The sequence below is a fragment of the Natator depressus genome, chromosome 11 (genome assembly GCF_965152275.1).
Source record: "Natator depressus isolate rNatDep1 chromosome 11, rNatDep2.hap1, whole genome shotgun sequence".
NCBI classification, from domain to species: domain Eukaryota; kingdom Metazoa; phylum Chordata; order Testudines; family Cheloniidae; genus Natator; species Natator depressus.
This window is the reverse complement of record NC_134244.1, coordinates 40,758,040-40,770,534: the sequence shown is the minus strand read 5'-3', so window position 1 is coordinate 40,770,534 and position 12,495 is coordinate 40,758,040. Positions and strand designations below refer to the sequence as shown.

The following is a 12,495-nucleotide window of genomic DNA, read 5'->3' as shown; positions in this document are numbered from 1 at the left end:
TAGCAAGTGAGAAGTCATAGAATCATAGAATAACAGAGTTGGAAGGGACCTCTGGAGGCCATCTAGTCCAACCCCCTGCCCAGAGCAGGACCAATCCCAACTAAATCATCCCAGCCAGGGCTTTGTCAAGCCTGACCTTAAAAACTTCTCAGGAAGGAGATTCCACCACCTCCCTAGGTAACGCATTCCAGTGTTTCACCACCCTCCTAGTGAAAAAGTTTTTCCTAATATCCAACCTAAACCTCCCCCACTGCAACTTGAGACCATTACTCCTTGTCCTGTCATCTGCTATCACTGAGAATAGTCTAGATCCATCCTCTTTGGATCCACCTTTCAGGTAGTTAAAAGCAGCTATCAAATCCCCCCTCATTCTTCTCTTCCGTAGACTAAACAATCCCAGTTCCCTCAGCCTCTCCTCATAACTCATGTGTTCCAGTCCCCTAATCATTTTTGTTGCCCTTCGCTGGACTCTCTCCAATTTCTCCACATCCTTCTTGTAGTGTGGGGCCCAAAACTGGACACATTACTCCAGATGAGGCCTCACCAATGTCGAATAGAGGGGAATGATCACATCCCTCGATCTGCTGGCAATGCCCCTACTTATACACCCCAAAATGCCATTGGCCTTCTTGGCAACAAGGGCACACTGTTGACTCATATCCAGCTTCTCGTCCACTGTCACCCCTAGGTCCTTCTCTGCAGAACTGCTGCCTAGCCATTCGGTCCCTAGTCTGTAGCGGTGCATTGGATTCTTCCGTCCTAAGTGCAGGACTCCGCACTTGTCCTTGTTGAACCTCATCAGATTTCTTTTGGCCCAATCCTCCAATTTGTCTAGGTCCCTCTGTATCCTATCCCTACCCTCCAGCGTATCTAACACTCCTCCCAGTTTAGTGTCATATGGGACAACAGCCAAAAAGCCAGAAATGCTATAATTTATTAAAGATATAATACAATTTTAAATTATTGTTTATCAAATAAATCAAGGAGGAAACAAAACAAAAAGATAACTTCCAAAGAGATATATGAGTATATATTGTAAAGGTCTCGTTAAGAGAAATGTCCTCAAATTAAAGAATTTTTGATAAAATTACACTCAGCAGGATTTGAATGTATTACCTTTGAAAGAAAAAGCAGACAGTAGCCATTGTGCTATTTAGACATTACCTAATGTTAAGGGTATTTAAAGGTATTATGTTGACCACCAGAGGGAGCCCATGTTGTTATTTTAATATAGTAGAACTATAAAGAGACTACATGGGAACACATTAAAAATAGAACATAACAGAGAGTTCAAACAAAGTATGCTCCCAAGCTCATATCAAGATCTACATGCAAAAAGTCATGCCAATTACATCTAATTTATTGTGTATATAGATTCTTCAGCAAAAGCAGTGAGAAGAAGAAAAATGAAAAATAAGAACTTTCCTACTTTTGGGATATATATTTTTCCATAAACAAGGCATATATTAAATTAATTTTCTATGCAATGTTAGAGGAATTAGGCTGTACCAAAACAAAAACAATGTGTCAGTGTTACTGTCTGAGGTTAGAATTTATAATGTTAAGGGGTCCCACTGAAAAAATAATGTGATTATGTAATTAAAGCCCATAACATAATACATACACACAAGAGGGCCTAATTAAAATTGTACATTCTGACATTGACTAACTTTTGAATGCTTGACTTTAATGTTCTTTTCACAGTTTTTTGAGTTTAATTTCCTAATTCAAAAACAAAAAACCCAGAAATCCCAGCATGAGAATCCATATTGATCCCCAGAATAGGACATCAACAGAGTTGAGATCTTTAGATCCACAGCACAGATCTCTTCCACATGAGCTAACAGAGTAAATGACAAAAGTTGTAGGGTGTTATCCTCTATGGGACCATCACTAGAGAAGGATAAGACACATGCTTTGGCAGAGGGTTTCACAGTTAATTGCTGACAGGAAAGGAATGCAAAGACTGAAGACTTCCGAGTTCAATTCCAGGTTCTGTAGGAGAGTGGTTAGAGACTCTATGCGCCCAGCTTGGGTCTTTCTCTGCTCCTATTTACCCCTGCCATCTTCCTCCTACTGTTTTGGTCCTGCAATTCCCTCTTCCCCTATCTCCATAACCCCTGGGAATAGTCAGCCAGCTTCTTCCTGCTCCTTCTCACTGCCAGGGTGACAACAGGAGATGCACTGAGAGCACAAAAGAGACAGTCTTCCTCCTCTCAGTTCCAGTGCCTGTCTCCACAGAGGCCCCTACCAGCTGGGAGAAACAACTACAGAGAAAGGCTTGTTCAGTTCCTGCAGCCCTGAGCTGGCATGCATGTGCAGAATGCACCCAGTGCAGATGGGATCTTTGGAGAATTTAGCTATCAAACACTTACAAATCTGTCTAGCAAGCATGTGCGAACTGAGATTTTTCAGAGGCTTATAACTTGGCAGAGTGTTATGGGGATGGCAAAAGGTGCATCCCTGATGCCAGTGTGACACCCACTGATAAATTTCAAGTCCCTGCATGGAGGCCCTAGAGCTTCTCCAGGAAAAGACAAAGAATTTTTTTTTTAACATGGACAAACATATTTTCCCCCAACCTCATTCTCCAAAATGGCCAAACCAATTTAGCTGAAACTTTCAGCCTCAGGCAGACCCCTGGCCTGGAAAATATCAACCCAAAAAGTTAAAGATTGGAAAAGTTATTAGCAATTGAAAATAGGGTCCCATGATGGAAAGTGTCCAGCAACCTTAAATACAGGCATGGTTCCCAGCTCCACCTGTACACAGTCAGGACTCTCCTGTGTTGTTCTTATTCTTCCATAACTTTTTCCAAAATGTATCTGAAATTATCATTGATTCTGTCACTTAGCCTGGAAGTTTAAGTTCAACTACTAGACCCAGTCATTTCTAGGTTTAGTTCTATAAGAATTTTCAAAACTATTTCAAGAGACACTATCATACAATTATTAAACTTAACTAATCCAACAGAAAGCATTTATGTTCTTTTTTCTAAGGAAAGAGAGTCTAGAATTGATTGTTTCCATTCCCCAAAATATAACTGATGGCATTAACACAATCATTTCATATTTTGTTTCAGTTATTTTATGCTCAGTTTAATTGTGTCTTTGTATTAAATAATGTGCACTAAAGTAACCTCAGATGTAAATGAATTCCTTTTGGGTACCAGAAAATCACTTTGCAGCTTTCTTCAGACAGAAACGCATTTTTGATCGATTTTAATTGAACCAGGAATACCAAATGCTCCCATATGGTGGGATGCTTGGAAGGCATACATTAGAAGAAAAATCGTATGTTACTCATCAAAAAAGAAGAAGGTGACAAAAGAAAAAAATTAAGCTATGAACATACAGCTCAAATAATTAGATGGTGAATATGGAAAATCATCTATTCTAGAGCTATTAAAAGAATTAACATAAACTGAATAAGAGATGAATACATTTCATACTTAAAGAGTGAAATATATTCTATTTAATTTGAAGCACACTTATGAGCCATGTGAAAAGATTTGTGAATATGTACATGCAAAATTAAAAGAAGCAAGTTCTACAAAAATAATAAAAACAAAAAATTTGGAAATACGTCAGGATCCGTGCAGGATGTTTTCTTACAGCACATAGTATTTTAAAGAGCTTCTTTTAAACCTTATCCACCTCAGCGCTTGGCTGATCTTCGAAGGGTGCTCTAAGCCAGTGGTTCTCAACCAGGGGTCCGAGGCCCCCGGGGGCCCATGAGCAGGTTTCAGGGGGTTCTCCAAGCAGAGCCAGTATTAGACTTGCCGGGACCCTGGGCAGAAAGCTGAAGCCCCACCTCATGAAGCCTGGGCCCATGAGCCCTGCCACCCAGGGCTGAAGCCAAAGCCTAAGCAACTTAGCTTGGGGCCCAATTCAATTGCCCTGCTTGCTACTCCCTAATGCCTGCCTTGGCTTTTATATGCAGAAAACCAGTTGTTGTGGCACAGGTGAGCGGTGGAGTTTTTAATAGGTGGCCTCAGAAAGAAAAAGGTTGAGAACCCCTGCTCTAAACTGCACCTACCGCCAGCATCATTAAGGGCCATTCCAGTAGCCTAGGATAACTGTGGCATAAGGATACTCCAGACATGCTCCATTTTCCCTGCACATGTGCTTCTGCACGAACCTTGTAACTGTCCAAGTGGTTCTGCATTACCCAAGGATTCATCTATACAGGGGGAATACTTCTCTGGCTATTAATGTTGGATTTAGGGCAACTTTGCATCCTGGATCAGTGCAGAGCTACCCCCACACATCTGAGACTCTGGACCTGCAGACATATCTTCCAGGTCAATCAAATCTTTAACTGATAGCAGGATATGAGAATGGTACGAGGTGTTCAGGTACTATAGTATTGGTATAATTCATAAACGCAGATAATAAATCTGACATGCAGTAAACTAAATATTTGTGCATTTACATATTGTTTGGTGCACTTGCTTTTTTACTTTCAGTAAATAAAAGGAAGTATGAATGTGTGGGAAAGGCATAAAACTAGGAGTCATGAGCTATTCTGTTCTACATAGGTTCTTATACCACACTCATCACCATAGTATCTGAGCATCTTTCAGTAGTACACTGAGCAAAGTGACTAACATCTCATGTTTGTTCTCTCATCTCCCCGAAGAAGAATTGTATGCAGAGTGTTTTGTTTTGGAATGTTCTTAAATATATAATGTGTGGCTATATGTTTATGTCAGAAAACTCAATATCAAAGAAAGGCTCCTTTCACTTAGAGAAGAAGGTGATATAATTTCTGATGGTCCTTGGTTCCTGGGGGAGTTCATCCCCTGTCTTGGACTGGCCCCCAAGAAAGCTCTGGGCCTTGCACAGAGGAGCTTAACCCTCATTGTAGGAAGTTACATTGTGCCAGAGAAGTGAAATTGTCAACCACATTCTTCATCCCAGAGCTTTAGCTGATCATTTAGATAACTTGGACCCAGGCCATTGAGCAACTTGAAGATAAGGGCTGAGACTTTGAACTTGACTTGACATTCTGTGGGAAGCCAGTGTAGCGTGTGGAGGACAGGTTTGATGTGTTCACAGTAGTCTGTGTTGCTGAGGAGAGTAGCTGCAGCATTCTGGACCGAGTGGAATTTCCTAAGAGCTTGTGATAGGGTACACAAACTCCACAATGGTAACAGAGGGTTACTGAGCTGCTCTGGGCTTAGCCAGCCCCACCCCGCCACACCTGCAAGAGATGCATGGATTGAAGGAGGAGCTAAAAGGGAGCAGAACAGCTCACTTGAGAGCAGGCCAGGAAAGAGATTGGACCTGCAACTCACAGCTCCTGAGAAAAAAGCTAAGGGGAAAACTGGATCTCTCCCTACAACAACTGCCCAAAGGTGCCTCCCTGAGGGAAGAGAGACTCTACTAGGGTTGCCAATTTTTGGTTGGATATATTCCTGGAGATTTCATCACACGACAATCTTTAATTAAAGATTAATCTTTAATTCCTGGAGACTCCAGACTAATCCTGGAAGGTTGGCAACCCTACCTGCTGCAGATACTCCCTGAGGGGATGCATTCCCCTCTCTCTCTTATAGACTCAGTTTGTTTGCATTAAATTCCCCTTTTTTTGTCTATGGACTAACCTAGCAGGGGAGAGACTGAGTACTGACCTGGCCCAGGGCAAAGCCACCAGACGAGACAGCTGCCACCCTGAGGAGGAGCCCCCACACCATGCATGGCCACAAGAGGCGCCAAGCGGTAAGCTGACCTCCTGGCACATCTCCTTGCCACAGACGGCGAATTTTGGACAATCCTGGGATAACAGTAAGTGGCTCAGGGAGGGCAGCCTTAAGATTTCCCAGGTGTCAGACCTTTAATAGGCCTCACAGGGCCCTGAGCTGGAGTCTGGTGGAGTGGAGGGCCTGGGCTCCCCTACCAAACCCCGCCTCTGCAGTTTGAAGGGCCTAAGCCCAGACTACGAGGCAATGCTCCCCATGAGCGAAGGCCATCATAGTGCTGAAGGCTTTATGCTCAGGTATATTGTATTTCTGTAGGCCAGCCAAGAGGTGACAAAGGTGTGGTCATCATTTGCAGGAATGTGATGGTGTCTCCTAGCCAACTGGAGACAGTAGAAAGCATTACTCACAGATGCTGCTATGTGAAAGCTTAGCAGCAGTGAGGAATCCAGGAGCCTTCCTAAACTATGGACTGAATTGACCAATTGTGGATGTGTATCTTCAACCAAAAGTGACTGCACCATTGCTGCAAACCTTCCAGATGCTTTCCTTTGCCCACCAGCATCACCTGTGTCTTGCTTGGGTTCAGTTTTAGCCAGTTCATCTCATCCATGAGCTGATCTCATCCACCCATATGTGGTGAAAGATAGGTAGAGCTGTGTGACATCTGCATATTGCTGGCACCTGAGTACATATTTACCTAGTGGCTGCATGCAGATCATTGAATAGGACAGGAGAGAGCATCGATCCTTGTGGGATTCCACAAGTGAACTTCCGCTCTACTACTTCGCTTCAACTCTATCGACTTCCTGTGTGGTCCCAAGTATGTCACCTAGCCTCTCTGTGCCTGAGTTTCCTCATATGTAGAATGGAGATGATCATGCCTCACAGAGGTGTTGTGACCTTAATTCATAAATGTTTTTAGAAATCTTTTAGAATGGAAGGTGCTATCAGAGTGCGTAGGATTACTATTAATAAGTTCATGGAAAAGTGTTAATTTTCATGCAGGATAAGGCTGGGTCAGGAAGTGTTATGCTGTTAGTGAATAACAGAGCGGAAAAAGGAACTGCGTATGCAGTAGTGTCTGTATGCTTAATAAAGGCTAAAAGACATGATTAAGAAAGGTCACTATCTCTGAGGAAGAGGGACAGGCAGACAGGGAGAGGTGGAAGTGAACAAGTAAGAACAAATGCTTTCCTTTTTGAATTATTTCAGAGTAGCAGCCGTGTTAGTCTGTATCCACAAAAAGAACAGGAGTACTTGTGGCACCTTAGAGACTAACAAATTTATTTGAGCATAAGCTTTCGTGGGCTACAGCTCACTTCATCGGATGCATACAGTGGAAAATACAGTAGGACAATTTTATATACACAGAGAACATGAAACATTGGGTGTTACCATACACCCTATAATGAGAGTGATCAGTTAAGGTGAGCTATTACCAGCAGGAGAGAAAAAAACCCCTTTTGTAGGGATAATCAAGATGGGCCATTTCCAGCAATTGACAAGAACGTGTGAGGAACAGTAGGGGGAAATATAAACAAGGGGAAATAGTACCTACTGACTGCTATACTTACCTACATGCCTCCGGCTTTCATCCACACCACACCACACAATCCATTGTCTACAGCCAAGCTCTACGATACAACCGCATTTGCTCCAACCCCTCAGACAGAGACAAACACCTACAAGATCTCTATCAAGCGTTCTTACAACTACAATACCCACCTGCTGAAGTGAAGAAACAGATTGACAGAGCCAGAAGAGTACCCAGAAGTCACCTACTACAGGACAGGCCCAACAAAGAAAGTAACAGAACGTCACTAGCCGTCACCTTCAGCCCCCAACTAAAACCTCTCCAATGCATCATCAAGGATCTACAACCTATCCTGAAGGACGACCCATCAGTCTCACAGATCTTGGGAGACAGGTCAGTCCTTGCTTACAGACAGTCCCACAACCTGAAGCAAATACTCACCAGCAACCACACAACAAAAACACTAACCCAGGAACCTATCCTTGCAACAAAGTCCATTGCCAACTGTGTCCACATATTTATTCAGGGGACACCATCATAGGGCCTAATCACATCAGCCACACTATCAGAGGCTCGTTCACCTGCACATCTACCAATGTGATATATGCCAACATGTGTCAGCAATGCCCCTCTGCCATGTACATTGGCCAAACCGGACAGTCTCTACGTAAAAGAATTAATGGACACAAATCAGACGTCAAGAATTATAACATTCAAAAACCAGTCGGAGAACACTTCAATCTCTCTGGTCACTCGATTACAGACCTAAAAGTCGCAATATTACAACAAAAAAAACTTCAAAACCAGACTCCAACGAGAGACTGCTGAATTGGAATTAATTTGCAAACTGCACACCATTAAATTAGGCTTGAATAAAGACTGGGAGTGGATGGGTCATTACACAAAGTAAAACTATTTTCCCATGTTTATTTTTTCCCCCTACTGTTCCTCACATGTTCTTGTCAACTGCTGGAAATGACCCATCTTGATTATCAAGATTTTTTTTTTCTCTCCTGCTGGTAATAGCTCACCTTAACTGATCACTCTCGTTATAGGGTGTATGGTAACACCCATTGTTTCATATTCTCTGTGTATATAAAATCGTCCTACTGTATTTTCCACTGCATGCATCCGATGAAGTGGGCTGTAGCCCACGAAAGCTTATGCTCAGATAAATTTGTTAGTCTCTAAGGTGCCATAAGTACTCCTGTTCTTTTTGAATTAGTTATATTCACATGAATGAAATGGACTAAAGTATTCTTTTGCTTTATCTGCTGTCGAGAGGTTTCCAATGTCCACTTAAAAATTCTTTAATTTTTTTAAATACAAAGTAAATGAATCATTTTAAACTACTATGTCCAGAAAGAAAAACATCCAAGCAACATTAAATATCCCTGTAACTCTCCCACCCAGGCCACAGCAGGAACAGACCCTGAGACTATTATTTCTTCCTGCTATTGTGGTTATTTTAAACCCAGACAGCATTACTCATAAATTATCGTATGTGTGTTCCAATTGGTTAGTATGAAGGCAGAGAAGCACTTTCTGAGAGGGAATTGGGATTACAGCTATTCTGTGCAGATAAGGTAAAATTCAGCCCTGTGCAAGGGGACAGTACAAAGGCTATGCATTACGTAAGACCCACTTAAATCCTCAAAACAGGTCTGAATTAGGACTATAATGGTATCTTGGCTTGCACTGGCCCGCTTCACAGGGATGCATTTCACCCTCACACTTTCATCCCTGTGACTTTATTATAGAGATGAGCCCCAGATGTGAAGTTCTATCCAGGTACCAGCTGTCACCAACTTCAACAGTAGCTGACGATATTTGAGATAACAGACTTTTTTTTTCCTGTCCTAGTCCTGGACCAGGAATGAGAGAGAGAAAAGTTCAGCCACTGCTCTTTGATCCTGCAAAGACTAAAGCCCACTTATAGCGTGGGATTTTCCACGTGCAATAGTTACACATGTGTTTTAAGCCTTTGCAGGACTGGGATCTTTCCCCCCATCCCTTTTAATTGTTTTGCTGTTTTTCCAATTTAATGCTATATTTATTCTTTTTTATTTTCAAAGTAGTGAAGAATGATGTGTGATTTACCTTATTACAGTTTTTAGATACTGGACAAAGAGTATTGCTAGACATATTCTCCTTGTCAGGCATCCCTAAAAGAAAACAGGAAATACATCAATACAGCATATTGTGCATTCTCTAAATACTAAAGCAGCCATTCATGAAAGTAATAAAAAAATTAGAAGGGTCTTAGCAGTTTGAGTACATGTGCATTTACTTATGAGGTTTAGTAAGTTAGAGTAAGTTTGAAATGAAAAATGTACTTCCTACCTACATACGAAGGCTGTAAAGATGAAATGCCCATTAAGAATAAAAAATGTGTAAATCCTACGTGTATCAGCAGGTTAAGCAGGCCTCCTCCAATTTTAAGATTTCAAGACTGTACATGGGCATTTGGCTGGGCACACATAAAACTCAGATATAAAACTCACATAAAACTGTGTTTTAATATTTATAAAAAAAAATAGCACGGCCCATAACAACCAATTTTTCTATAAAACATAACATATTGGTATGTGTTTCTTTAGAAAAATGTTCTGTGTTAAGACATCATATGAATCCCATGGAACGCAGCAATGAGCACTGCAGATACAACAAATATACCAAATGTATAAATGTACTGGACAACATTAGCAAATTTGAGCAACTAAAGTTAGACATCCTACATCCATATTCAGGCACCTAAATAAACGTTCTTGATTTTCAGAAGTGCTGAGCATCTACAGCTCCCAAAGACTTCATTTCCCACATGCTCAGGGTTCAGCTGATTGCCATATTTGGGGTCGGGAAGGAATTTTCCCCCAGGGCAGATTGGCAGAGGCCCTGGGGGGTTTTCGCCTTCCTCTGCAGCGTGGGGCACGGGTCACTTGCTGGAGGATTCTCTGCACCTTGAAATCTTTAAACCACAATTTGAGGACTTCAGTAGTTCAGACATAAATTAGGTGTTTGTTACAGGAATTGGTGGGCGAGATTCTGTGGCCTGCGTTGTGCAGGAGGTCAGACTAGACGATCAAAATGGTCCCTTCTGACCTTAAAGTCTATGATTCTATGATTTCAATTTAGATATCTAAGTGTGAATTTAGGTACCTAGATAGGCACACGTTTGGAAATATTGCCCTCAGCACTTAATACAAAAACTGAATGCAGTCCTCAAATTGACTGGTGTGTAGTAGGTAATTGTGCCAGGCTATCCCCCACTTCTCACTGCCATCAGCTGAAAAATGGGTAGGTAAAAGAAAGAAAGCTGGGGCACACCATCACTTTTTTTTTTTTTTTTTTTTTTTACGGTGGACACTGACACCGCTTCTTGCCCACACTAAAAAAAGATCATGCATTGCAATGCTTAAAGAGAACAAAACTCCAATATCTAAAGAGGAGGGACTTTTTTAAAACTGATTTTCAAATACATATATATTTTTACTTACTGTCATTGTTAGAGCCAGTTTCCATAACACCATAAGGAGGAGCCAGAAGTCCTGACATATACTGTCGATATTTCTGAAAAACAGTGAAAAATTCAATAAGATATAGATATACATTCCATTCGTTGGGTGATGTGATGTTTGCATTCATGAGGTCTGCTCTCTTGTGCTTCACATGCACCTGAGCTGTATATTAATGGCCAGTGAGAAATGCCCTATCTTAAAGCTATAATAAACGCTTTATCGTTTAAAACAAGTGCTTGCTCTTTTGATCTGTGTTCACTGCACTGGCTTCATCAAAAGTCATAATGCATTTCCACTCACCTCCCTTCCTGACCCACCCAGAGTATATGATTTCCAAGATAAGTTAATATAGTACACAGAAGTGTGACACATGAGTGTTTATGCACCTTTTTGTAAGGCTTGCTTGAAATTAAACCAAATTTAACAAGCTGTTTTATCTTAGAGGGAGAAGGGAAGGCCACTAATTAAGAAAATATAAGAATGGCTATACTGGGTCAGACCAATGGTCCATCTAACCCAGTATCTTGTCTTCCTGCCATGGCCAGTGCCAGATCATTCAGAGGGAGCGAACAGAACAGGGCACTATATAGAGTGATCCACCCCTGTCATCCAGTCTCAACTTGTAGCAGTCAGATGTTTAGAGACGTCCAGAGCACAGGGTTGTGTCCCTGACCATCTTGGCTGATAGCCAACAATAGACTTATTCTCCATGAACCTATCTAATTCTTTTTTGAAGTCAGTTATACTTTTGACTTCACAACATCCCATCACAATGAGTTCCACAGGGTGACTGTGCATTGTGTGAAGAATTAATATAGTGTACATCAGTAAGAATTTTTGTACTGCATATTATTATCTTGCCTACAGTTTTTAGGCTAGACACAGTATAAAATATAGGTCCCAACAAACTGTAAATTGAGGGTGATAATTCTGAATTAATTATTCCATTCCATTAAATAAACAGCAGATTCCAAAACCACAAAAAGCATAGTAAACACATTAATACACTGTTTCAATATTTAAACTGCAGTAACAGTCTGAACTTTGGATTGATGAAAATAGTGCCCACTACATCACTGTAAGCTATACAATCATAACTGGTATACAGTAATTTATATTGTTCTTCAGTGAATACTAATACAGTGTAGACATGATCAGTAGCACTCAAAGCTTATGTAACTTGCTGTCTGGGATTTAAGTAACTCCCACTAACCTGGGAAATAATACTATGGGAAAAATTGTCCTATTTAATACAAAACCATAGGGAATACATACAGGCAGTTTTGTTTTCAATCATATAGTGCTGTCATGCTTAAGGGTAAAGTTTTGGAATGGGCAGGCAATCGGCTTGTACCCAAGGGGATAGTAACCCTAATTCATAGGGTGGGATGTATCTTTTAGCCTGGCTATGTGTGCACTGAGTTGAATTTGAACAAAATAACTAGTTTAAATGCATGTTGATGTCAACTAAGTATACATTAACAACTGAACCACAAAACTTCTCTCATAATACCATTTTAATTAAAAAGGCTCATTCTTCGCCCTGTGGGACTGGCTTGATGTATTTGCTTTAACTATGCTGTCTGCTGGATTTTAATGGATGCCTGAATTACTTTTTCAAAATTTCTTCTGTGTGGAATTGGACATAAAAATGCCATTAGTTCTGGCACTAAAAGAATGAACGCCTTGTATTCTAAACGGTAACAAGAGCTACAAACTGGTATATTCATCTTAATAAC

At 41.1% G+C, this 12,495-nt stretch overlaps 1 protein-coding gene across 4 annotated transcripts in view; it reads right to left on the bottom strand.

Annotated features, from left to right (window-relative positions):
• RAPGEF4 (Rap guanine nucleotide exchange factor 4) overlaps positions 1-12,495 on the bottom strand; it is a 223,405-nt gene that overhangs the window by 91,804 nt on the left and 119,106 nt on the right. For all 4 annotated transcript variants that reach the window (XM_074967602.1, XM_074967599.1, XM_074967600.1 and 1 more), the window contains 2 exons: positions 10,736-10,808; positions 9,339-9,403 (listed from right to left, as the gene is read on the bottom strand). In XM_074967602.1, the coding sequence (XP_074823703.1) occupies positions 9,339-9,403; positions 10,736-10,808 (138 nt within the window). The remainder of the gene's footprint in view (positions 1-9,338; positions 9,404-10,735; positions 10,809-12,495) is intronic.